Genomic DNA, 23,630 nt, shown 5'->3' on the forward strand with positions numbered 1-23,630 from the left:
TGCAGAAAAACGAAATTTCGTGTTCTGGCTTGTAAAAACATGAAATTGACACAGTAGCACAGTGACACAGTAGCACAGTGACACAGTAGCACAGTAGCACAGTGACACAGTAGCACAGTAGCACAGTGACACAGTAGCACAGTAGAACGGTGACACAGTAGCACAGTGCTGTACACATTACAATTCATCCATTTTATTGCAAAAGAAGAAACAGACTCCATGAAATTCAAACAAAACATCCGCGATAAGCGGGGCTGCCTGGGACAATTGGCCGCGTTCATGCTGCGTGAGGAACAGCAGAGAACTCAAAATCGGCGCCGTGATGTGTTCGAATAACGTCCGCTGCATCAGTAGAATATATATAAAGAGTGATTCAAAAATGTGACGTTAAATATAAAATATATACATAGTTGCAACTGCCTGCTCAGAATCCCTAATTGGGATTGTCTTCACTGGTCCCAGAAATGTTGAATTGGTCTTCAAAGTCCAGAGGGAGCATGGTAAGAAGGCAGCGGAAAGAAAACAAGGAAGTATCTAAGTGCAGGTGTTTTAGTAATTATGACAAATAGGCTCCTACAGAATCAACTTGCTTGTATGGTAGTCAGAAGGGGTACACCTCAATACAAGAGAGAACATATACCATAGCGCAGATCAGTAGGAACATTTCTTTATGTGTAAAAATATAGAAACTGTACTAACAATTTATACGAATTAAAAAAAACACAATCACAACAATGAACTATAGAAAGGGACCTCGCTCAGACCCCTAGAAGGTAGAGGCGTGCTGCCTGGGGATGGGCTAGATAGATAATAAATGTGTATCGAGAGTGATACACCAAAGAATCCCCTTTGGATAGGCGCACTGCAGACCTGAAAATAAAGACGGTCAGGGGTAGGATTGGTGTGTATAAATAAAAAACTTTATTAAATATTTGTGTATAAATAAAAACTTTATTGAATATTAGTGTAATAGTGTACACAAAACAGTATATAGTGCTGTACTATACACTGACTAATAATAGACTGCTGTTGGTCTATGTCAACCTCCGTCAAGCGTCTCACTGTGCTCCCATTAGTTCTGTCTCCCTTGAGGTGTGAAAATCTTGGCAGATGCTCTAAATGTCAATAATCTAGATGGGTTATTGTAACCCTATGACATATTGGTAGGTATAGGCTCTACCGAGACTAACAGAGAAGTTCACGCAGCACATCAACGTAATGTGCACACTGCGCATGCGTCATGTAAGTTAAAACAGTAGAGTCTGTTTATATGCGAGTTGCGCATGCGCCGGGGCAGTGCGTGAAGTAAATGTTTGGACGGCCCGTATAAGGTTGGTAACGGGTAAAGGGAGTACTGGGTATCGAGGAAATGTTCAATAGTGATTACCCATAGTGACACACAGAGCGTAGTGCCTATGGATCACTATAGATCGTAGTTTGATATGAACCCAGTATATATGCGTATTCTTTGTACATTGGTGCGTTCATGTGTCAAAGTTTGTGCTGTATCTGGTATAGTGTGCGTCTCAAATGGGCGTAGGTACGAGGATGCTGTGCACCTTTAGTAGCAGGAGTAGTGAAAAATAGTAAACGCAGGTCTGGGCTGCTTGGTAATATTTTCAACGGGGTTTTTTGGTGCCCATGTGACCGCAGAGCTGCTCACTCGTAAACTGCTGCAATTGAGAAAATGGTATAGCACACGAGACCTAGGTAGTCAGAGCAGCTGTGTCTATACAGGGCTGCATGGAAAAAACATGCACGGTAGTATTTAAAGCAGGCAGGCTATTATGATAGTGAATAGCAAGTGCTGCCCTGTAGCAGCACTAACACCTCTTTAAATGGGTGTATCAAATGAAAGTAAGACACAGGTCAGCGCACTAGAGGAGCTAGTAGAGATAGCTGGCGTGGTAAGGTATGAATCATACAGCTAAAGACCCGACATGCTGCATGTTTCGTCACTTCCTGTGACTTCATCCGGGGTGGGCGTTGCTTGGTTCCCGGTCGCTTCTTTATACCCTGTAGTTGCCATAGCGATCATGGGACGCCAAATGCTGTAAGGTGGTGATGCATGAGTACTGCATCCTAAACTGACCTAAGTTATTGTATGTAATACAAGTAAGAATTAACTTTGCTGGATTTCAAAAAATTGGGTTGGTGGTGACAACACTAAAATGAGTTGAAATGTGACTGTGATCTGACATAGGTTCATAGGAAAGAGTTAAAGACAAAACCTTCGTTTAAGCCAGATGGATAGTGGGTATTGAGCAGATAAATCCACCTGGCCTCCCGTTGCAGGAGTTTCTTATCCCAATTCCCCCTGCGAATGCTGGGGGGAACATGGTCTATGCCTTGAAAGTTAAGCGTATCAAGTTTCCCTGCATGGTGGTCCCTAACATGACGGGAGACCGGGGTGTCCAAAGCATTCCTGATAGATCCTATATGTTCCAGGATGCGTCTCCGGAGTTCTCGCTTTGTCTTGCCAACATACTTTTTTCCACATAGACAAGTTATCAAATAGATGATTCCACTGCTCTTGCAGTTGATAAACTGTTTTATGGTGTATGTTTTATTGTTGTCAGTATTTGTAAAGGTCTTGCTTTCCTTAATATAGCCACAAGCTTTGCAGTGATGGCACTTATATGATCCTTTGACGCTCAACCAAGTTGTACTTTTTCTGTTGTTTCCCAGCGTAAAGTGGCTGTGCACCAACAAATCTTTAATATTTGGTGCCCTTCTCCAGACAATTGATGGATGGCTTCTAAGTACCTTCTTCAGATCTTCGTCGTTCGTCAGGATAGGCCAATGCTTGGTAAGTATCCTGTGGATATCTCTCCACTGATTGTGGTAAGTGGCTATGCATCTGATCTCACTCATTTTCTTGCTGTCATCCGGTGATGGAGATTTTAGTAAATCAATACGTGGTGTGTTGATTGCACGATGATACGCCGTCTTGAGTTGGCGATTAGAGTATCCCCTAGCTAGGAAGTTATCCCGCATTTTTGTGCTTTCTTCTTTAAATGCCATGATATCTGTGCAGTTGCGTCTGATGCGCAAGAATTGTCCTGTGGGGATACCTCGTATGAGGGGTTGAGGATGAAAACTGTCGGCTCTAAGGTAACTATTAGTGGCAGTCTCTTTCTTGTGGTTTGTTGTGGAGAGATAACCATCCTCATTGATAGTGATTCTTAAGTCCAAAAAGGTAATGCTGTTAGGGCTACTTTCCGATGTCAACTTAAGGTTGTGTTCGTTGAGGTTAAGTATTTGCAGAAAGATTTCCAAATCATTCCTTGTGCCCTTCCAAAGTAGTAGGATATCGTCTATGTAGCGTAGCCACAAATCTATGTGTTCTGTGTACATAGACATTCCTTCCGAAAAGACACTGATGGCCTCCCACCAGCCTAGGTATAAATTGGCGTAGGTGGGGGCACATGTTGTACCCATGGCTGTTCCTTGGATTTGTAAATAATATTTGGAATCAAATAAAAAGTAATTGTGTTCCAATACAAACTCTAAAAGCTCGACAATGACCAACTGGTTTCTCTACCTGTTTTTCACCTCAGCTCCCCTCTTTCAGCTACACTTATTATAAACCTGAGACAATCATCAAAAATGGCAGGTTTTCTTTCACGCACTATGGATTTCAACGATTGGGAGGCTGACTCAGAAAACATTTTTTCAATAAACCCAATGTCTAGAGAAGAACCCACCGTTAGTAACATCAGGACGTATTTTCAAAACCTAGAACATCTTTATAAGAAACAATCACGCCTATGGTGGGAGGTGTGCAGCCTCCAAAAATATCAAAAAAGTAAGATGATACCGAGGGGTTTGAGAGTTAATCTCTCTCCATCATACCATACCATAATTTACAGGAGACATTCATTAAAAAATGGGACGAGACCATAACAAAATGTTCACATGATTTAATGATTCTATTAGTTGAGAACGAACTGGCTGAACTCAAAAAGGTTAACATTGACATAGAGAGAAACAAAAAGGAGGCAGTCCAATGGAAGGAATCACCCCAGTTTGAGAAATATGAAAACATCCTTCAGAAAACAACTGACAACTACGTGAAAGGAATTAAAGAACGCAAGCGCGTAAAATTCCTGAGAGATAGTGGGGATTACAAGAGTGGCAAAATTTATAAGCACCATTTCCAAGCCGAAAGGGCCAAAATACAGGATCATAGTGACTCGTCCACTGACTGGGAAATGTCAGAGACTGAAGACAGTAGTGGATATCAAAACAGGATAACAACGAGATCAAAATCACAAAGGGATAAAACCCCGGCACAAGGGGAGAGTCACAACCCTGAACATTTTTTAGGCCAGGCCCAGGAGGCAATAGATTATGGCCCAGAAAGACTAGAAGAGGAGGGGTATTGGAGAGGAAGAGGAAGAGGAAGATGGTCAGGATACAGGAGGCAGAGAAAAAGAAGACACTAAACAGGGAGAACCTATGTAACAACAAGAGTGAAATCATAAATCTCTCTGAAATAACCCTTACGGAGGCTCAACTCAGCCTCCTAGAAAAAGGTTTATCCTACGTTCCCTCCAATAAATTTGACCTTTTTGAGACCATTAAAGATATTAACCTCTTCGCACGCAAAATGCTCCTGCACAAATTCTTCAAGAGACGAGGAAGAAATGCGATACCTAATCTATATGAAGAATTTCTGCAAACCCAAGATAAAGAACATCTAGTCAACTTGATCAACCTCCTGGAAGATGGGGACAAAGATCCTGGAGATGGACCCCACACAACACTGAAACCTAAAAGCCGATTTACACCGCACCAGGACAGCTGCGCCAACATCTCTACATTCCTTAACTTGGTTACTAAGGATTTGGAATCCCTGAAAGAGACCAAGATACAGAGTAATTTGAACCAAGAAGAACAAAAGGCACTAAAAGAAATAAAAGATTTAAAGGAAATCACTATAAAGCCGGCCGACAAGGGAGGAAATTTAGTGATACAAAAAACAGAGGACTACAGAAGGGAAAACTTGAGATTGCTCAAGGATAAAAAATGCTACAGGACTCTCTCTGGTGACCCAACAGTACCATTTCAAAAAACTTTGGGCAATATATTACGTAAAGGTTTGGAGATGAAAGTTATATCAAAAAACGAACATGACTTCATGATGCAAAAAGACCCTACTATAGCAACTTTTTATACCATCCCTAAGGTCCATAAAAACATTAAAAAACCACCTGGACGACCTATAGTAGCGGGCATCGGCTCACTTACCGAACCTATCAGTATATATATAGACAAAGTACTCAGAGGATTTGTTACATCACTACCTTCCTTCGTCCAGGACACCAAGGATGTCCTTAACAGACTTGAAGGAATACAAGTCACGCAGGGTACTTTGCTGGTAAGCTTCGATGTGGAGTCACTGTATACCAGCATAAAACACGAGTTCGGTCTCATGGCGGTAGCATACTTTTTATCATCACGTAGCTGTGTATACACTGAACATAATGCCTTCATTGTCGAGCTTTTAGAGTTTGTATTGGAACACAATTACTTTTTATTTGATTCCAAATATTATTTACAAATCCAAGGAACAGCCATGGGTACAACATGTGCCCCCACCTACGCCAATTTATACCTAGGCTGGTGGGAGGCCATCAGTGTCTTTTCGGAAGGAATGTCTATGTACACAGAACACATAGATTTGTGGCTACGCTACATAGACGATATCCTACTACTTTGGAAGGGCACAAGGAATGATTTGGAAATCTTTCTGCAAATACTTAACCTCAACGAACACAACCTTAAGTTGACATCGGAAAGTAGCCCTAACAGCATTACCTTTTTGGACTTAAGAATCACTATCAATGAGGATGGTTATCTCTCCACAACAAACCACAAGAAAGAGACTGCCACTAATAGTTACCTTAGAGCCGACAGTTTTCATCCTCAACCCCTCATACGAGGTATCCCCACAGGACAATTCTTGCGCATCAGACGCAACTGCACAGATATCATGGCATTTAAAGAAGAAAGCACAAAAATGCGGGATAACTTCCTAGCTAGGGGATACTCTAATCGCCAACTCAAGACGGCGTATCATCGTGCAATCAACACACCACGTATTGATTTACTAAAATCTCCATCACCGGATGACAGCAAGAAAATGAGTGAGATCAGATGCATAGCCACTTACCACAATCAGTGGAGAGATATCCACAGGATACTTACCAAGCATTGGCCTATCCTGACGAACGACGAAGATCTGAAGAAGGTACTTAGAAGCCATCCATCAATTGTCTGGAGAAGGGCACCAAATATTAAAGATTTGTTGGTGCACAGCCACTTTACGCTGGGAAACAACAGAAAAAGTACAACTTGGTTGAGCGTCAAAGGATCATATAAGTGCCATCACTGCAAAGCTTGTGGCTATATTAAGGAAAGCAAGACCTTTACAAATACTGACAACAATAAAACATACACCATAAAACAGTTTATCAACTGCAAGAGCAGTGGAATCATCTATTTGATAACTTGTCTATGTGGAAAAAAGTATGTTGGCAAGACAAAGCGAGAACTCCGGAGACGCATCCTGGAACATATAGGATCTATCAGGAATGCTTTGGACACCCCGGTCTCCCGTCATGTTAGGGACCACCATGCAGGGAAACTTGATACGCTTAACTTTCAAGGCATAGACCATGTTCCCCCCAGCATTCGCAGGGGGAATTGGGATAAGAAACTCCTGCAACGGGAGGCCAGGTGGATTTATCTGCTCAATACCCACTATCCATCTGGCTTAAACGAAGGTTTTGTCTTTAACTCTTTCCTATGAACCTATGTCAGATCACAGTCACATTTCAACTCATTTTAGTGTTGTCACCACCAACCCAATTTTTTGAAATCCAGCAAAGTTAATTCTTACTTGTATTACATACAATAACTTAGGTCAGTTTAGGATGCAGTACTCATGCATCACCACCTTACAGCATTTGGCGTCCCATGATCGCTATGGCAACTACAGGGTATAAAGAAGCGACCGGGAACCAAGCAACGCCCACCCCGGATGAAGTCACAGGAAGTGACGAAACATGCAGCATGTCGGGTCTTTAGCTGTATGATTCATACCTTACCACGCCAGCTATCTCTACTAGCTCCTCTAGTGCGCTGACCTGTGTCTTACTTTCATTTGATACACCCATTTAAAGAGGTGTTAGTGCTGCTACAGGGCAGCACTTGCTATTCACTATCATAATAGCCTGCCTGCTTTAAATACTACCGTGCATGTTTTTTCCATGCAGCCCTGTATAGACACAGCTGCTCTGACTACCTAGGTCTCGTGTGCTATACCATTTTCTCAATTGCAGCAGTTTACGAGTGAGCAGCTCTGCGGTCACATGGGCACCAAAAAACCCCGTTGAAAATATTACCAAGCAGCCCAGACCTGCGTTTACTATTTTTCACTACTCCTGCTACTAAAGGTGCACAGCATCCTCGTACCTACGCCCATTTGAGACGCACACTATACCAGATACAGCACAAACTTTGACACATGAACGCACCAATGTACAAAGAATACGCATATATACTGGGTTCATATCAAACTACGATCTATAGTGATCCATAGGCACTACGCTCTGTGTGTCACTATGGGTAATCACTATTGAACATTTCCTCGATACCCAGTACTCCCTTTACCCGTTACCAACCTTATACGGGCCGTCCAAACATTTACTTCACGCACTGCCCCGGCGCATGCGCAACTCGCATATAAACAGACTCTACTGTTTTAACTTACATGACGCATGCGCAGTGTGCACATTACGTTGATGTGCTGCGTGAACTTCTCTGTTAGTCTCGGTAGAGCCTATACCTACCAATATGTCATAGGGTTACAATAACCCATCTAGATTATTGACATTTAGAGCATCTGCCAAGATTTTCACACCTCAAGGGAGACAGAACTAATGGGAGCACAGTGAGACGCTTGACGGAGGTTGACATAGACCAACAGCAGTCTATTATTAGTCAGTGTATAGTACAGCACTATATACTGTTTTGTGTACACTATTACACTAATATTCAATAAAGTTTTTATTTATACACAAATATTTAATAAAGTTTTTTATTTATACACACCAATCCTACCCCTGACCGTCTTTATTTTCAGGTCTGCAGTGCGCCTATCCAAAGGGGATTCTTTGGTGTATCACTCTCGATACACATTTATTATCAATCACAACAATGGCAACATCGTCAGTGGTTTGGACTCTTCGCCGCTCCGATGTCGCCATTGTTGTGACTGTGCCTTTTTAAATTCGTACAAATTCTTAGTACGGTTTCTATATTTTTATTCTTATATAAAGAAATGTTTCTACTGATCTGCGCTATTGTATATGTTCTCGTACTGAGGTGTACCCCTTCTGACTACCATACAGGCATGTATAGGACGCCAGTGGATCAGAAGAACAAGTCCTTATATTTATAACGTCTGCAGTAAGAGAAACTCCCAATATACTGGATATACACAATAAAGTTGCCCTAATAGGGTTAGGGGACTAGTACTTAATGCCACTGGCACCACTGATAATTAGTACAGACAAAGTCCCATACAGTGAGAATAACAGGGTATGGCAACCCACAGAAAGAACTCACTTTTTGTATCCAGGAGTTTCACAGAGCAGTAGCATAAAGGGCGTGCAGTCCACCAGATGATTCAGCAGGAACAGGTAGAAAAACGGCAGTGCACTGCCAGAAAGACCAGGAGGCTGCTCATGTTGCAGCAGCAAAAAGTGTTTATTGCATAAAAAAATTGGACTAAATGTCCCCCCTAGCCACAGCAGTGGTCCACCAACGCATTTCGGGCTCTATGCCCTTTCTCAAGGTTGGTGGACCACTGCTGTGGCTAGGGGGGACATTTAGTCCAATTTTTTTTATGCAATAAACACTTTTTGCTGCTGCAACCGTGAGCCTCCTCCTGGTCTTTCTGGCAGTGCACTGCCGTTCTTCTACCTGTACCATACAAGCAAGTTGATTCAAGCAAGTTGCCACAGTTTTGGAGCTGCTTTTTATAATCCTGGACACTATGAGTAAGAACTCTATAAGAGTTAAGGCTTTGCACATTTGTCATAATTACTAAAACACAACAAATGTACACTTCTCCATGATCAATACGTCTACTAAAACACTGACCTATGTAAGACCATAAAATAAATAATAATAACATTCCTGTTAACCTTCTTTTAGCAAAAACATGTGGAGCTCAGTGTTGGAGATGGGCGAGTTGAACTCTGGCAAATTGGATTGATCCTCACCGCAGTTCGATCCGATGTGCTTGGGCCCAAGGCTGAAATGAGGCAAAACCTTGTTTCTATTTCTGTCTTCGGCTAGCGAGAAATGCTGTAAGAATGCTAATTTTCGTGGCATTTCCCTCCGTAACATTTTCAGTGCGCCAGACATCCCCCCTATTGATCCCTACCTCCTCCTGTGCTCTGGTAGTACTGTATATGCAGGTGGTTAACTGCTGATCGTAGCCTCATACTGCTCCATGTACAGTACTCTCCCGCTGGCCTCACCTCCTCTAGAACCAGGGAGTGGAAGGAGGGGACTTCCTAATTTTGTATAACTAATATACATACACATGTGTTCGTTCGCATTCATTTTCTCTGTCTCTCTGTCTCTCTGTCTCTCTGTCTCTCTGTCTCTCTCTGTCTCTCTCTGTCTCTCTCTGTCTCTCTCTGTCTCTCTCTGTCTCTCTCTGTCTCTCTCTCTCTCATTCTGGGAAATGACATACAAATGAGTACTGTATGCTAGGTGATAATGGTGAAAAGCAGGGTTGCAGACCTGTGTAAGACATGTGAAATATATATATATATATATATATATATATATATATAAATATACACATACACACAGCTGAACTCGTTATAACGCGTGCACGGGGTCCACATATTGAGATCGCGTTATAACCGGGATCGTGAAATGGCTGTCACGATCAGCGAGGACTTACCGTAATTTGCAGCTCTCTCCTCTCCCTGCGTCCACGTGCCACACTCAGACCGCATTTAAGCGGATCCGCGTTGTAGCGGATCGCGCTATAACAGGGTTGAGCTGTATACATACCATACATAGCATACATACCATACATACATACACTGTGTGTGTGTGTGTATGTACATGTGTGTGCATGTGTGAACTGTGTATTATATATATAGATTATTTATTTTTCACCCACCACAACTTAAAACGTGATGGTAAACCCTACAGTCTTGAAAATGCAAAGCCAGCAGTACAACCAACTTCACACTGATGATACCCATTAAGTATAAACAACCCCACACTGATGATACCCATTAAGGTTGAAACATGTCTTTGAATGGTCTCTCTGGCTTTGCATCTAATTCCCATGCTGTGCTTTTAAAGCTGTGTTAACAGCGAGCATTAGCTTATATGGGCTCCATGTAACAATGATTTTTCAGACAAAAGGTGACACATTGTGTGTTCATTTGCATGTCATTTCCTAGAATCCCTTGCTGCAGTGGAAGCTCTGTATGCTGGGTAATGGTGAAAGGCAGGGTTGCAGACCTGCCTAAGACACGTGAATGTGCTCACAAGTGATCTTTTTATTTGATATTTTATAGATATATATATATATATATATATATATATATATATATATATATATATTAAAATACAGGGAACTACATACTTTGTGATATCTTGTATTGGACAAATGTGAATTCTTCATTGATCGTGCTGCACATTTGAAGACCATTTAAAATCTGTTCTTGAACCCACATATTTATTTCATAGACTCCAGCCACAAACACTTACAGTTGCCCTGTGAGAATTTACTCACCTGTCGTTGGTAGAATCAAGAGGGAACTATGTATGTTGGGACCTACATGTAAAATAGAGGGTAGAAGTAGTACTGTACATATAAAAGTGAACACAAGGACTTCTTATTTATTTTATTTATAAAAATGTTTTACCAGGAAGTAATACATTGAGAGTTACCTCTCGTTTTCAAGTATGTCCTGGGCATACTTGCTCTGTACAAGACCGTACAATTTAATAGCAATACATTATTCTGTTGCAATGAGGCAAGTGATGTAGAAATATTATTGTGAAATTGCTCATAGGGCATAAAGAAATGAAGCGATGTAAGATGTATACAGGAGATTAGCTTTGCTTATCCTTCTTTAATATTTGATGTCCTAAATAATGAGGGCTCAATCAAGGGACATAGCAGGAGAAGGAGGAGGGTAGGGAGGTAGATTCCTGGGCTATAACCATGGACAGGAATTTAACTGAAAATAAATTACTTATGTTCTTTTGTGGGGGAAGAGCCTTATTCTACCCTCACCAATGTAGATTTGAACCTAATAATTATCAATGTATCATTCAACTTCATAGCTCTCCAGTATAATGATAGGATCCCACGTTCTGATGTCACAGCCTTACATGATGCTCTTTATACAAATATCCAACATATCCATAACTTTGCCCTTGCCTAACAATCCCCTTTTTCACAAATTCTCGCAGTTATTGCTTATTAACTTTATACAGTAAATGTTTATTTCAATTATAGATCCATATGTTAAAGCCTCTCTTATCTGCGAGGGGCGGAGGCTGAAGAAGAGGAAAACGTCTATCAAAAAGAACACTTTGAACCCAACCTATAATGAAGCCCTTGTCTTTGACATCCCCAATGAGAACATGGACCACGTAAGCCTAACAATTGCTGTCATGGACTATGATTGGTAAGCATTCAGGGTTCTGCATATATACAGCAGTAGCTTCATACTGAACATACAATAGCTACGTGGTCTCAATATTTTTGACTAACTACCATAGTGCAAAGTTCTGCAATGAATGGTCAAGTATTATTGTAGAATTATCCCTTAAGTGAACCATTAATTAGTCTAGTGATAGGTATATATTAACTCATTTGTACTTAGTGACCAGCTACTCATGGTTACCCATCGATGACTACCACTTGGGTTACCAAGTGGGTAATACATTAGAGAGTTGTTACATTTTTTACAAATGTACTGTTATCAGGTTGGTTTAGGATATCTTGTCTATGTATATAGTGACTATTATATACATTGGCAAGAAAGGCCTACTAACAGCCTGGGGTAGATCAAAGTTGGAGCTAGTTTATTGCGGTAAACCGATATTGCCAGGTATGGAACTATAGGTGACGTTAGCAGAGGGAATGACAGGAAACTTGTGATTTGGAGAAATTAAGAGAAAAGTATTCAAACTGGTGTGCGTGCACATGAGAGTTTTGGGGGTACGCTGGGTAAAATTCAATTAATATTCAAAATGACACGGGAAAGATCCTTAAGTGAGATATGAGATGTAATGTCTATTGGTGTGTAATCGTCACCAATGGGTATCCAAAGGTGTCCTTTAACAAAACATTAGATAGGATAACATATTACATTTACACAATAAAAAAACAATAAAATAACCTATTTGAAAAATCAAAATGTGATAAAACCACTGATAGCTGTGCCCCTGTAGATGTACACTTAGAGCATGCACAGAATGTGACCGCCCATCAGCTAAATAAATGGGTATAGTAGCGTCCAAGTCCCAGTAAATTGGGAAAATAAAGCCTTAATATTGTAGGGCAAAAGTCCTCTTGAATGTGTGTAATAGTCTATAGATGTTGTGCTGATGCTGCCCCAAATGAGAGGATACCACTCATCTCCACATACAGAACCTCAGAAAGATAAAAAGAAATTGAGGGTGCAAATGAAGAAATAGACTTTATAGTGCAAAATATGCAATCAATAAAAAGTGTGAAGACACTTGACAATAGTAATAGTGCACTCACACAACGATTAAAACTGTTAAAGCAAAAAAAAACTTAAAAAGTGGTTATATTCGCCTTTATGGACTCTCTAGATACTCTCTTCCTGCTTCAGTGTCAGCTGGGCCGTTGGGGGACTATGTATCCTTGCTGTCTGCTGGACGCTTTCCTGGTCTCCCGGTTAAGATGTGTATCCGCTTGGAGGTTGCAGAGCCCTGCTTGTTGGCAGCGCTTGCCACTCTGCTCCTTGGTTTACTACTGTATTCCCGTCGACCGAGGTTTCCAGCGTCCTTAGGCCTGCGCGGTGATACCCGATGGTGCGCGGTCCTCCCGGCTTCTTCCGGATATCACGTGATGTAGCCGGGAGTGATCACCGCTCTCTGTCAGCGTACCGGAGGAGACATAGGGCCTCATGCAGTAAGCGACGATTATGTGAAATCGGCAAGCTTATCGATTAGTCATGTTATTGGCGTTTTTCCCTCTCCGTATGCAGTAAGTGCCGAATACATTCAAAATCAACCAGAAAACAAATCCGCCCACTCTCACGATGATGAGCCGATCACACACAGGTGTATCGGCGTGCGTGGCGGGGTGCTGTTAGGTTGCACAATCACAAATCTTGCTGAATCAGGCGAAACAAGCATGTTTTTGATTGCGCGCCATATTTAAAGGCAACGTGTACTGCTAATCATTCTCTGTGTTGTTGGGAGTGAGAGAGAGAGAGACGCACAGAGCTGGACGATTGAACATTTGCATATTGACTGAGAGACTTGTTGTGTATTGGGTGAGCTTTGTCCTTTGTTGTTTTGTTTACATCTTTGTCTTGTTTTATATGTGGAAGTGGGTCGTGTGATTGCCTGTACATTTCTTGTCTGTTTTTTGTGAGTGCTGGAAGTATGCCCGCAAAGCGTGGGAAGAGTGATGCTGGTGGGAGTGGGAGTGCTACTCGTGCGAGTACGCGTCGGAGTGAACGTTCTGTTCAGGGGAGTGATGTTGCTGGTGCACCGAGTGGTGTTGCTGGGAGTGGGAGTGCTGTTGTTGGGAGTGGGAGTGCTGGTGCTGCGAGTGGTGTTGCTGGGAGTGGGAGTGCTGTTGTTGGGAGTGGGAGTGCTGTTGTTGGGAGTGGGAGTGCTGTTGCTGTGAGTGGGAGTGCTGGTGCTGGGAGTGGGAGTGCTGTTGCTGTGAGTGGGAGTGCTGGTGCTGGGAGTGCTGGTGCTAGGAGTGTGAGTGCTGGTGCTAGGAGTGTGAGTGCTGGTGCTAGGAGTGGGAGTGCTGGTGCTAGGAGTGGGAGTGCTGGTGCTGGGAGTGCTGCTGGTGGCGCAGTTGCTGATGGGGTGTCTGGTGGTGGCGTGCTTGCTGGTGGCCAGCTTTTGGAGGCTCTTCCATTGGAAGAAGGAGAGTCCAGTCAGCACCAGCCAAGCTCTGACCCTAAACCTGCTCGGAAAAAACGTGTGGAGAAGCCACGTAATCCTCGCTTCAATGACCAGGAAAATAGGGCTCTTGTCACTGGCATTCTGGAGCACTATGACAGTCTCTATGGACATTTAGTAGGTAAGTGTAACTTTACATTTATTATTCAAATACATGTGATCCTAGGTCATCTGAGTTTTGTTCATATGCAAATATGGGTACACAATATCTTTCTATGTTCATTAGTGTGGAAACACAGCTTTTTATCATGCCTTACAAGGACAAATAAACACAGCCGGTCAATTTGCCAGAACTGCATACAATATGAATGCAACCTTGCTTACATGTATAGGTTTAGTAGTGAATGCTCATGTGCTGCACATATTACACATAAAACAGCATGTTTGCTATCTCTTGGAACAGCTAGCAGTGTAGGAAACTGGTGCTTATATTATTATTAATTTACCTCATATCTTTTATATGTTTTTCAAGGGCGGACAAGTGCAGCAAGCAAAAAAGAAATGTGGGACACAATAGTCATTGGTGTCAATGCCTGTGGGAATAGTGTCAGGGACAAGTATCATTGTCGGAAAAGATTTGATGATATTAGGTCCAAATTGAAAAAGAAAATACAAGACCAACGCGTGCATGCTACTGGCACTGGAGGTGGGCCCACACCACAACGTCTCATATTGACTCCATTGGAGGAGCTGCTTCGGCCAAAATTACTTACCGTCGTCGTGGAAGGCTTGGCTGGTGACCGTGACATTGGAATTTATCCGTCACAATTTCCAGCAGGTGATAAATATTACTGTACTAGGCGTGTCGTTGCTTACAGTTATTTTGCATATTTACACTGCTTTTTATACTGTCTTCACAATATAAGCATACCTGCATCTATATATGTATATGTCTGATTCTGTATATATATATCTCAAAATAGACATATATGTAGTAGTCCTACTAAAAGCAGTAACTAATATAGCACGTGCCATTGCGTGCTCATTTACATGTGAATTCCCAAAATGCATAGCTGCAGTGGAAGCAATTGATGGTGGGCGAAGATGGGGAACAACAGGGTAGTACACGTGTAACACATGTTCATGAGAAATTATTAGTAGCTACAGGTACAGAACAGAAATATGTATCATATTATTGTGTATTTTATTGATTTTACTCCGACAAACATGACATTACTGCCTATTTTAAGCATGCATCAAAGAAATTGCATGTAACGGCCTACAAACATCACTGGCACTAACACATCTATAGTTGCTTATGAAAAGGTCCATTTTTGCTTTATGTCATATACAGACAGCATAATGAGGCACACGTATCATATGTTATGTCATTGTTTTCATAACTTAAACACTGCAGATGACTACTTAGCTCATCTACCATTGTGTTAAAGCAGCTGCAATTAATATCTCATCACAGCATACACTTCAACAGAGGGGGTGGGGTTCAGCACACACACTAATTACAGCCTCATTTCACGGTCAACTTAGTTCACACCATTTGCACCTGTTTCAAGTCATTGAAAGGTGTGGCTGATTAGGCTTTTTGGGGAAGGGAATACCTTTCTTACAACCTGAATAGCACAACTGAAGTTAATCACACTCATTTGAAAGCTTAACTCTAGCTACTAAATGCCCCAACAACTCATTACTTATCAAAGCGTACGTCACACATTAGTTCACTCATATCTATAGTTGAACTACTATGAAAGACACATTATCACACACTGCATGTGTTGTCTTGTTGAGTCACAGCCACATTCAGGTGTGCCACATCTTCGATTAATGTACCACACATATCCTCTACCAAAAACAACACTTTTTGCAATATGACCACCTTCATGATAACCATTGTGAATGGTCATCTCATGATAGTTATGTACATTATGATACTGATATCACTACACAACATATGATTTTTATGTACTCATTTAATCTATTTATCCTCACGCATTACTGCAGAAACATAGTATGTTGTATGTTAGGGAACTCAAAAATTCTAAGTACACAGGCATGTACAGTGTTATTACAACTATTTATGTTCACTTTCACACACATTTTCGGTTAAGGAACTGATGTTGTTAGTTAATCATAAATACAGAACATACAATAAGTGTTTGTTCAATATTTACACATGTAAATGTAAAACTTATGTTATTGTTATATATAGTTGCCCCTGGAGGACATGTGTCACCTGAGATGGAACAAGTGTCTTCACCTGGGTCAGCCAGCTCAACACTACTAGAAGGTGAGTGTATCATTTGCTGGCCATATAATATGTGCTCTTCTATATGTTATGTTGTCATGTGCATTATTTGTTTTGCACATCTTCTTTAAATAGGATTACTTAGTGTCAGTGAAAATTAAGTGTAAGGCAACATGTATTGTGTTAGTGATGTTAATTATCATGTAGGACTTCTGAGTTTAGAGCAACTTTTCATTCATTCATATTTCATACTGAGTCCAAACATTATTCGTAAGTCAAGGTAGTTTTTAATGAGGTTATAAAACGTATGCTAACATGTTAGGTGTTACTTAGGACATAGTACAATTACATAGTAACACAGCATACATTAACATGCCATTTAATAATGTGTACATTTCTTTTTAGAACATCATGGTGATGAGGATGATGAGTATGATGAGGATGACGCCACAGAAGAGACTGAAATACAATCATGTGACCATGAAGAGGTGCCAATAGAAACTGTTGTACCGCCAAATCGTCCATCAACTTCCACATACGATGCAATTGTAGCTTCAGAGGGAAAAATAGTGGACGCAGAAAATCGTCGCCATTCAGACATGATGACAGTGCTGGAAAGGATGATTGGACTGCAGGAAGAAACAGTATCACAATTGGCACATCTCCACAGAGTCTTCATTGAAGTGCCTAAACAGTTGCAAAAAATCAACACCTCATTCGAAGCATTAGTTGTTCAGCAAACACAAGCTAATTACTGGAGAATGACTAATGTACCACAATTCAACACCTCCCAGCCAGGATCTGTTCATGCAGGTCAGTTTTCACCACATTCATCTGATATTCATTCACCAGGCCCAAATGTTACCGGTCAAGTAGCAGAGATTGCTGTGCAGGTTCCTGACGACATACTACCACTGCCATCTGTACAAAATCAGCAGCTGACACCTACAAAGGAGCCCACAAAAACAAAATACAAGCAGTTACTACTGACCAGTTTTTGGTCAAAAACAACAAAAGACACACATGAAACAGACCAACCATCACTTGTGCAGTGTCTACCAACTTGCTCACATGTGTCACTGGGCACAAGCCCTGTCCGTGAACAGTCACTACCCAAAAGCCCTGTAGGTGAATCGCTGCCCAAAAGCCCTGTAGGTGAGTCGCTGCCCAAAAGCCCTGTAGGTGAATCGCTGCCCAAAAGCCCTGTAGGTGAATCACTGCCCAAAAGCCCTGTAGGTGAGTCACTGGCCACAAGCCCTGTAGGTGAGTCACTGGCCACAAGCCCCGTAGGTGAACAGTCACTGGCCACAAGCCCTGCCCGTGAAGTGCCAGAGGCCACTCAAAGTGGCTCTGTTGTGCCTAAAGTTGGTGGCAAAAGAAAAAGGAAAATTCAAGAGACAACAAGCAGGCCTGTTACTCGCTCGCAAAAGGAACAAAAAAAATAAATGTTATAATTCAGAAAATATGTCTTTGGCCTTGTTTTGTTGACTTCAGATTATCTAATTACTATTGTATGTATGCTGAAGACTGTGTTGTTTCCAAACTTTCAACTATGTTCTTGTACACGTGAAGTTTTGGAAATGTTAACACTCATAATTAATTGTGTTATAAATATTTATGTTGTAATCGTCTGTTCAGTAATGGTCCACCAGGAGCCAGTTGCTAAGTTTAGAGAAGCTGCCATTGACTTTGCAGCAAAACATTGCATTTGGGTGTGTTAATTGATGTAAGAATTGCATATGCATATTAGTCACATGCAATTATTAAAACACCTAAGTAAGTGCAAACATCTTTCTTGTACGTGTACAGCAGGATTATGTGTAAATTATTACTTACCTTTGCCTTGCTTGGCCATTGTAATTTTGTCCTTTAATCAGTTGTGTGTTCGTTTCTATAACATCTCAGAATGTATAATAATATATATACACACACACACACACACACACACACACACACACACACTGAGTGAGTGTGAGTGTGAGTGTTTGAGTGTGTATATATATATATGTATATATGTGTATATATATATATGTATATATGTGTATATATATATGTATATATGTGTATGTATATATGTGTATATGTGTATATATATATGTATATATGTGTATATATATATGTATATATGTGTATATATATATGTATATATGTGTATATATATATGTATATATGTGTATATATATATGTATATATGTGTATATATGTGTGTATATATATATATATATATATATATATATATATATATATATATATATATATATATATATATAGTACTATATAAACTGGTATACACAAACTAATACACTTCATGCTTCCTTGTGAAAGCACACTATTTTAATAATACAGGCCTAATGTTTGAGAAATATCCTAAGTATGAGACTCTAACAGTATTGTGCTTAAACAAATGTTTATTACTTAATTCAATCATGTTTCTCACCATTTAAATAGGTTTCATACAAGGTATACTTAATGCCATCAATGTTGTGTGTACTCCTGCAATATAAAAAAAAATAAAATATTATATATAAATATATATATATTTTTATAAGAGATATATTTATATATATATATATATATATATATATATATATATATACACACGTATTTAAACTCATGCAGACAGGGAGTTAACCAGACTTTCACATACACACAGAAATGTAAGCGGGGAAAAAACATTTCTTTTTGCAGGTGTGTTTTTACTGATATGCCTGGCTAAGAAATATTTTCACACACTGGTCTTTGTTAGTTTTCAAAAAAACACTATGTGAACGCATTCACAGTCTAGGGATGTTTTTCACAAACGAGATAAAAGAAGGAGAAATGTTTCTCCCACAGTCCCATATCACGAACCACAACTGTTAACCCAATTAGACAAACAAATCCAATTGACGTTTGAAATAAGGAGTCAAAGTAGTTACTTTTGTTGACCTTGACAAGGAAAAACAGGAGTTTGTTAGCCATTCAGCACATTCATTTTGATGAGCAAATAACACAGACCTGCACACAGCTTTTGTGCTACTCAGACATGGCTGATGAATTCGTTAACAATATTAATCCCCTTTTAGGGTATAAGTACATGATCTGTGAAGCCATCTTGAACAGTCGCGGACAGAAAGCAAGCACACGCCAAATCGATGATTTCATTCGAGCAAAATATCCTTATTACCAAGACCGTAAGCATGCACGGAATTTTAATTCCTCAATAAGATTCACTTTATCAAGTAATGACTTTTTTGAACGTGACCAGGATAAGCTACAACACACCTATGGTTTCTGGAAGATTGCCCCGGAAAAACAATTTATCCTGAAAGACGGCACTTATATTGTCGTGAAAGGCATATTTATTCCTAATGGCAATAGCAATGTATCCGCTACTACTGATCCCTTTGAATCGATACGTGCTGCAATATCTGCAGCCTCCATTCCTGAAACCCACATTGTACAAGAACAAAAGTACTATGATTATGTACCAAGCCTTTCAGCTGAAATTGCATTGGAATGGGAACCGGAAGAAATGAACCTACCTCCCGACCAATTATTTGAAGAAAGCAGTGGCGATTCCTATGAGCGCATCCTGGAGGAGATATGTGCCATACTGGATTCAGCGGTTGGGTTAAGCGTGGATGAAAATGGCTTGCATTTCTGGAGCGACCAGTTGCAGCCAGGCGAAGAGTTAATTCTAGAAGAATGGTAAATATAACAATCGTTATGCGTTGACTCTGCGTTTAAATTTTTTTTTTTTTTGTAACCACCATTTTCACTTTCAATGCGTGGATACAGCGTAACATTGCAGACTGCATAACATGTAGCGATCACAAACAAATTGTTTCCTAATACAATATAGTAGGACCTGAAAGAGTAGTACACATTGCTGACGGAATAAATATACGTACTTTCCTATCCCTTTAAACATATTAGCAACATTTTACCATTACTCTAACACATACCTGTTTTGTTATCATGCAACATCTACAACATTGAAAACCGGGTCCACCACGTATGACGTGGGACCCTTGTCATGGGCCAAGGCGTCCTTAAAAAGGATTAGTGATGTAAGTCCCGCCCCCAAGCGACGTGCGCGCCTCAAAGCCTATTGGCTGTCATGTTTTGTTATAGTAACGGTAACTGCAGTGTGTGATGCGTGCGGCTCAGTGTTTGTAGGCGTACCCTGGGCGTTAGCCGAATGTTAATTGAGTGGGAGGAGTGTTAGCGTGCGTTTCACGCTGGCTTAACATGACGTCACACGTATTGCATTTGCGCATTGTGTTATCGGCCGTGCTTTCTGTCCAAACACGTCTGTTTAAAAAGAATACAGATGTACTCGTTTAGAACGAATGTAGTTTCATATTCATTGTATTTGAAAGAAAGATTTTATGTTTAATGGTATTTTCAAGATGTATTGAACGCACAACGTACGCTTTGTTTTGCGCATGCGCTAACAGTTAGTGCAGCCAAGCGTGAAGTGCGTGCGCACACTAAGATGTGCGCGCACATTTTTCAGTATACAGGCAACGTTCACATCATATACATAGTTATGCCTGCTACAAATTTAAAGAAACATTACATACTGATGTACACTTGTAGTTCTAACATATAAGTGAGTGACGTGTGTATGTACACAATCATATAGAGCTGTGTAATGCGTTGTCACGGATACATATATAGTAAGGTGCCATATTTGACCATCATATGTTTGCTGTATTTCAGAGATGTCGGGGAAGATACAATCGGATCAATGTATGATTTCAGAAGAGTCTACCTTTATATGAGATGATTGTGAGGAGGAGCCACCGACTACTATACTACATATGGAACTAATTTTATATTGCTTGCAGCGCTTATTAACAAACAATTAAAAATGTGATACCCTTATGCCTATATTGCATAAGCACTTAATTAACATAATGATGTTGCAAAAGAGTGCCTCATGAATTTTTATTGAGTGTTCTTTAATGACTACTAACATTTTATGACATGGTGTGTTTTATATATAACAACCATTCCCACTCTGCTAACACATTTGTGTATTCTAATATGTAATGGAACGTATGACTGTCGAAACTATGTAACAATAATAATAATAATATGAGCATGTTCATGTATAGGGCTGCTAGTTGTACGCAGCGATTTACAGACACATGTTTCAGCCTGAGGTCCCTGGCCCGTGGAACGTACAAATGTTTTTTTGCCGCATGAGGCACAGGGAGATAAAGTGACTTGGCCAAGGTCACAAGGAGCCCACACCGGGAATTGAACCAGACTCCCCTGCTTCAAACTATCAGTGCCAGTGTGTGTCTTTACTCACTGAGCCACTCCTTCTCCCAATGTAAAGGACACTTACAACCAAGTAGCCATTTATTTTTAAAATCTCTTGTTACATGGGTATGTAGATAAAATGGTTTGGGACTGTAGCAAATAATGTTACTGGCCAGATGTTATGGTCCCCTCCAATGCATGATGTTCTGAATATGACATCACCATCATGTTATGAAGTACGTTTCTGTGTATATTTCATTAACCTAACTAACTATAGTTTACTGTGTTTATTAATCGTTTAGAAATACATAGTATAGTCAATATGATGATATAAGCTACCATAATAAAGCTGGTGTTATCATTTGTCGGTGTTATACATGGATCCTACACCAATTGATAGAGACACAAACAGTTGTCTTAAAAAGTGTGTCTATGCTAGTGATGAATGTGCTCCCGTAAGTAAACAAATAAGTACAGTTATCCCCTTTTCTCCAACCACCTCTATATTACATTAATGGAAATTATAAGGAAACATACATAAAATGTGATGAAATGTGAGTAATCATTTTGTAATACAATGCACATGAAAGCTCAAGAGTAGCTAAATGCATATACATGATACAGAAAGTACATATATGTAACATTTGTGTTTAAACCAATATGTTGGGTTTTTAGTTCCAATAATTATAGGAAGATTGAGGTAGCCACATCTTATGAGAGATGTCAGCAAATATACATACCATGATCAGTCATACTGGAGATATACCTATAATGCAAAGGAACAATATATAAATTGCAAACATTGACATGCCATCTTCAGTACCGTAAACAACACAGCAAAGTGTGTATTTGGTGTTAAATGTACAACACCATGTATATTTCATGACATTCAAAATGTAAATCAGCCTGGTGTACACATCATATGGATGTACATGTTACACTGCACCAATAACATTGTATGTAAGCATACTAGAAGCATGAATGATTATGGGCATAATATGTGTTTTGTCTTAGCATAAGGAATAACACAATGCTAAAATATTATTGCTTTGTTACCCAAGTTGTATTCACATACACACAACTAAAGTACAATTGAAGAGGGATTATATAACCTGTGCAACAATAACATACCGGTGCCACATCCCTTTGTGCACACAGCAGAGAAAAGAAAGGTGTGCAACCCATATTCATCTGTGTCCTAACAGAAGGTTATATAAAGAAACATTATTGTTAATATAACATAATTAAACTATAAAAGTAGTACTAGGAACATATGAGTTTGTACTTACAAGAAAAAAATGAATTGATGAGATTCTGTCGTGTCTGGCCACCACTGGCTGTTTGTTCATTTTCAGCAGCTACATGGGTGGGATGCTCGTCTACCAAAGCCTCAGCTAGGTCTGACTGTACATTGTGCCTGAGTGCAACATTGTGCAAAATGCAACAGGCAAGGATAATATCAGACACTTTTTGAGGCTTGTATAGAAGAGCCCCACCAGTTCTGTCCAGACACCTAAACCTGGTCTTGAGTAGGCCAAATGTCCTCTCTATAACAGATCTTGTAGATATATGGGCTGCATTGTACCTGTCCTCTGCTTCAGTTTGAGGGTTTAGCACCGGAGTCAAGAGCCACGGCCTAATTCCGTATCCTGAGTCACCTATAATGAATGGAGCACACATAAGCTGACATTAGTGATCAAATTGTACAATGCCAACATTCCTAAATCAACATGTGTTTTGTGTTAGAACATGTAAATATGTACTCACCCAGCAGCCAACCAGGTTCAAAATGTCCCTCTTCGAACGCATGGAAGACTGAAGAGTTCCTCAGGATAGAGGAATCGTGACTGGAACCAGGGAACTTGGGTACCACATGCATTATCCTCATCGTGGCATCACATAAAACCTGTACATTGAGTGAATGGTAGTGCTTCCG

At 40.3% G+C, this 23,630-nt stretch overlaps 2 protein-coding genes across 5 annotated transcripts in view; both read left to right on the forward strand.

Annotated features, from left to right (window-relative positions):
• Positions 1–23,630, forward strand: part of SYT3 (synaptotagmin 3) — a 162,140-nt gene that overhangs the window by 93,139 nt on the left and 45,371 nt on the right. For all 4 annotated transcript variants that reach the window (XM_075605774.1, XM_075605776.1, XM_075605777.1 and 1 more), the window contains exon 8: positions 11,573–11,744. In XM_075605774.1, the coding sequence (XP_075461889.1) occupies positions 11,573–11,744 (172 nt within the window). The remainder of the gene's footprint in view (positions 1–11,572; positions 11,745–23,630) is intronic.
• On the forward strand, positions 14,775–17,909 carry LOC142496546 (uncharacterized). The gene is made up of 3 exons (XM_075603215.1): positions 14,775–15,013; positions 16,403–16,480; positions 16,844–17,909. Exons 2-3 carry the CDS (start codon positions 16,432–16,434, stop codon positions 17,881–17,883), a joined length of 1,089 nt encoding a protein of 362 aa, XP_075459330.1. The 5' UTR covers positions 14,775–15,013; positions 16,403–16,431; the 3' UTR covers positions 17,884–17,909.

The sequence above is a fragment of the Ascaphus truei genome, chromosome 6 (genome assembly GCF_040206685.1).
Source record: "Ascaphus truei isolate aAscTru1 chromosome 6, aAscTru1.hap1, whole genome shotgun sequence".
NCBI lineage: Eukaryota > Metazoa > Chordata > Amphibia > Anura > Ascaphidae > Ascaphus > Ascaphus truei.

Bases quoted from the DNA above. Each gene is read 5' to 3' on its own strand.
- LOC142496546 (XM_075603215.1), top strand. From the start codon at position 16,432: ATGGAACAAGTGTCTTCACCTGGGTCAGCCAGCTCAACACTACTAGAA. The intron at 16,481-16,843 runs GTGAGTGTATCA...ATTTCTTTTTAG, and splicing joins CAGCTCAACACTACTAGAAG to AACATCATGGTGATGAGGAT.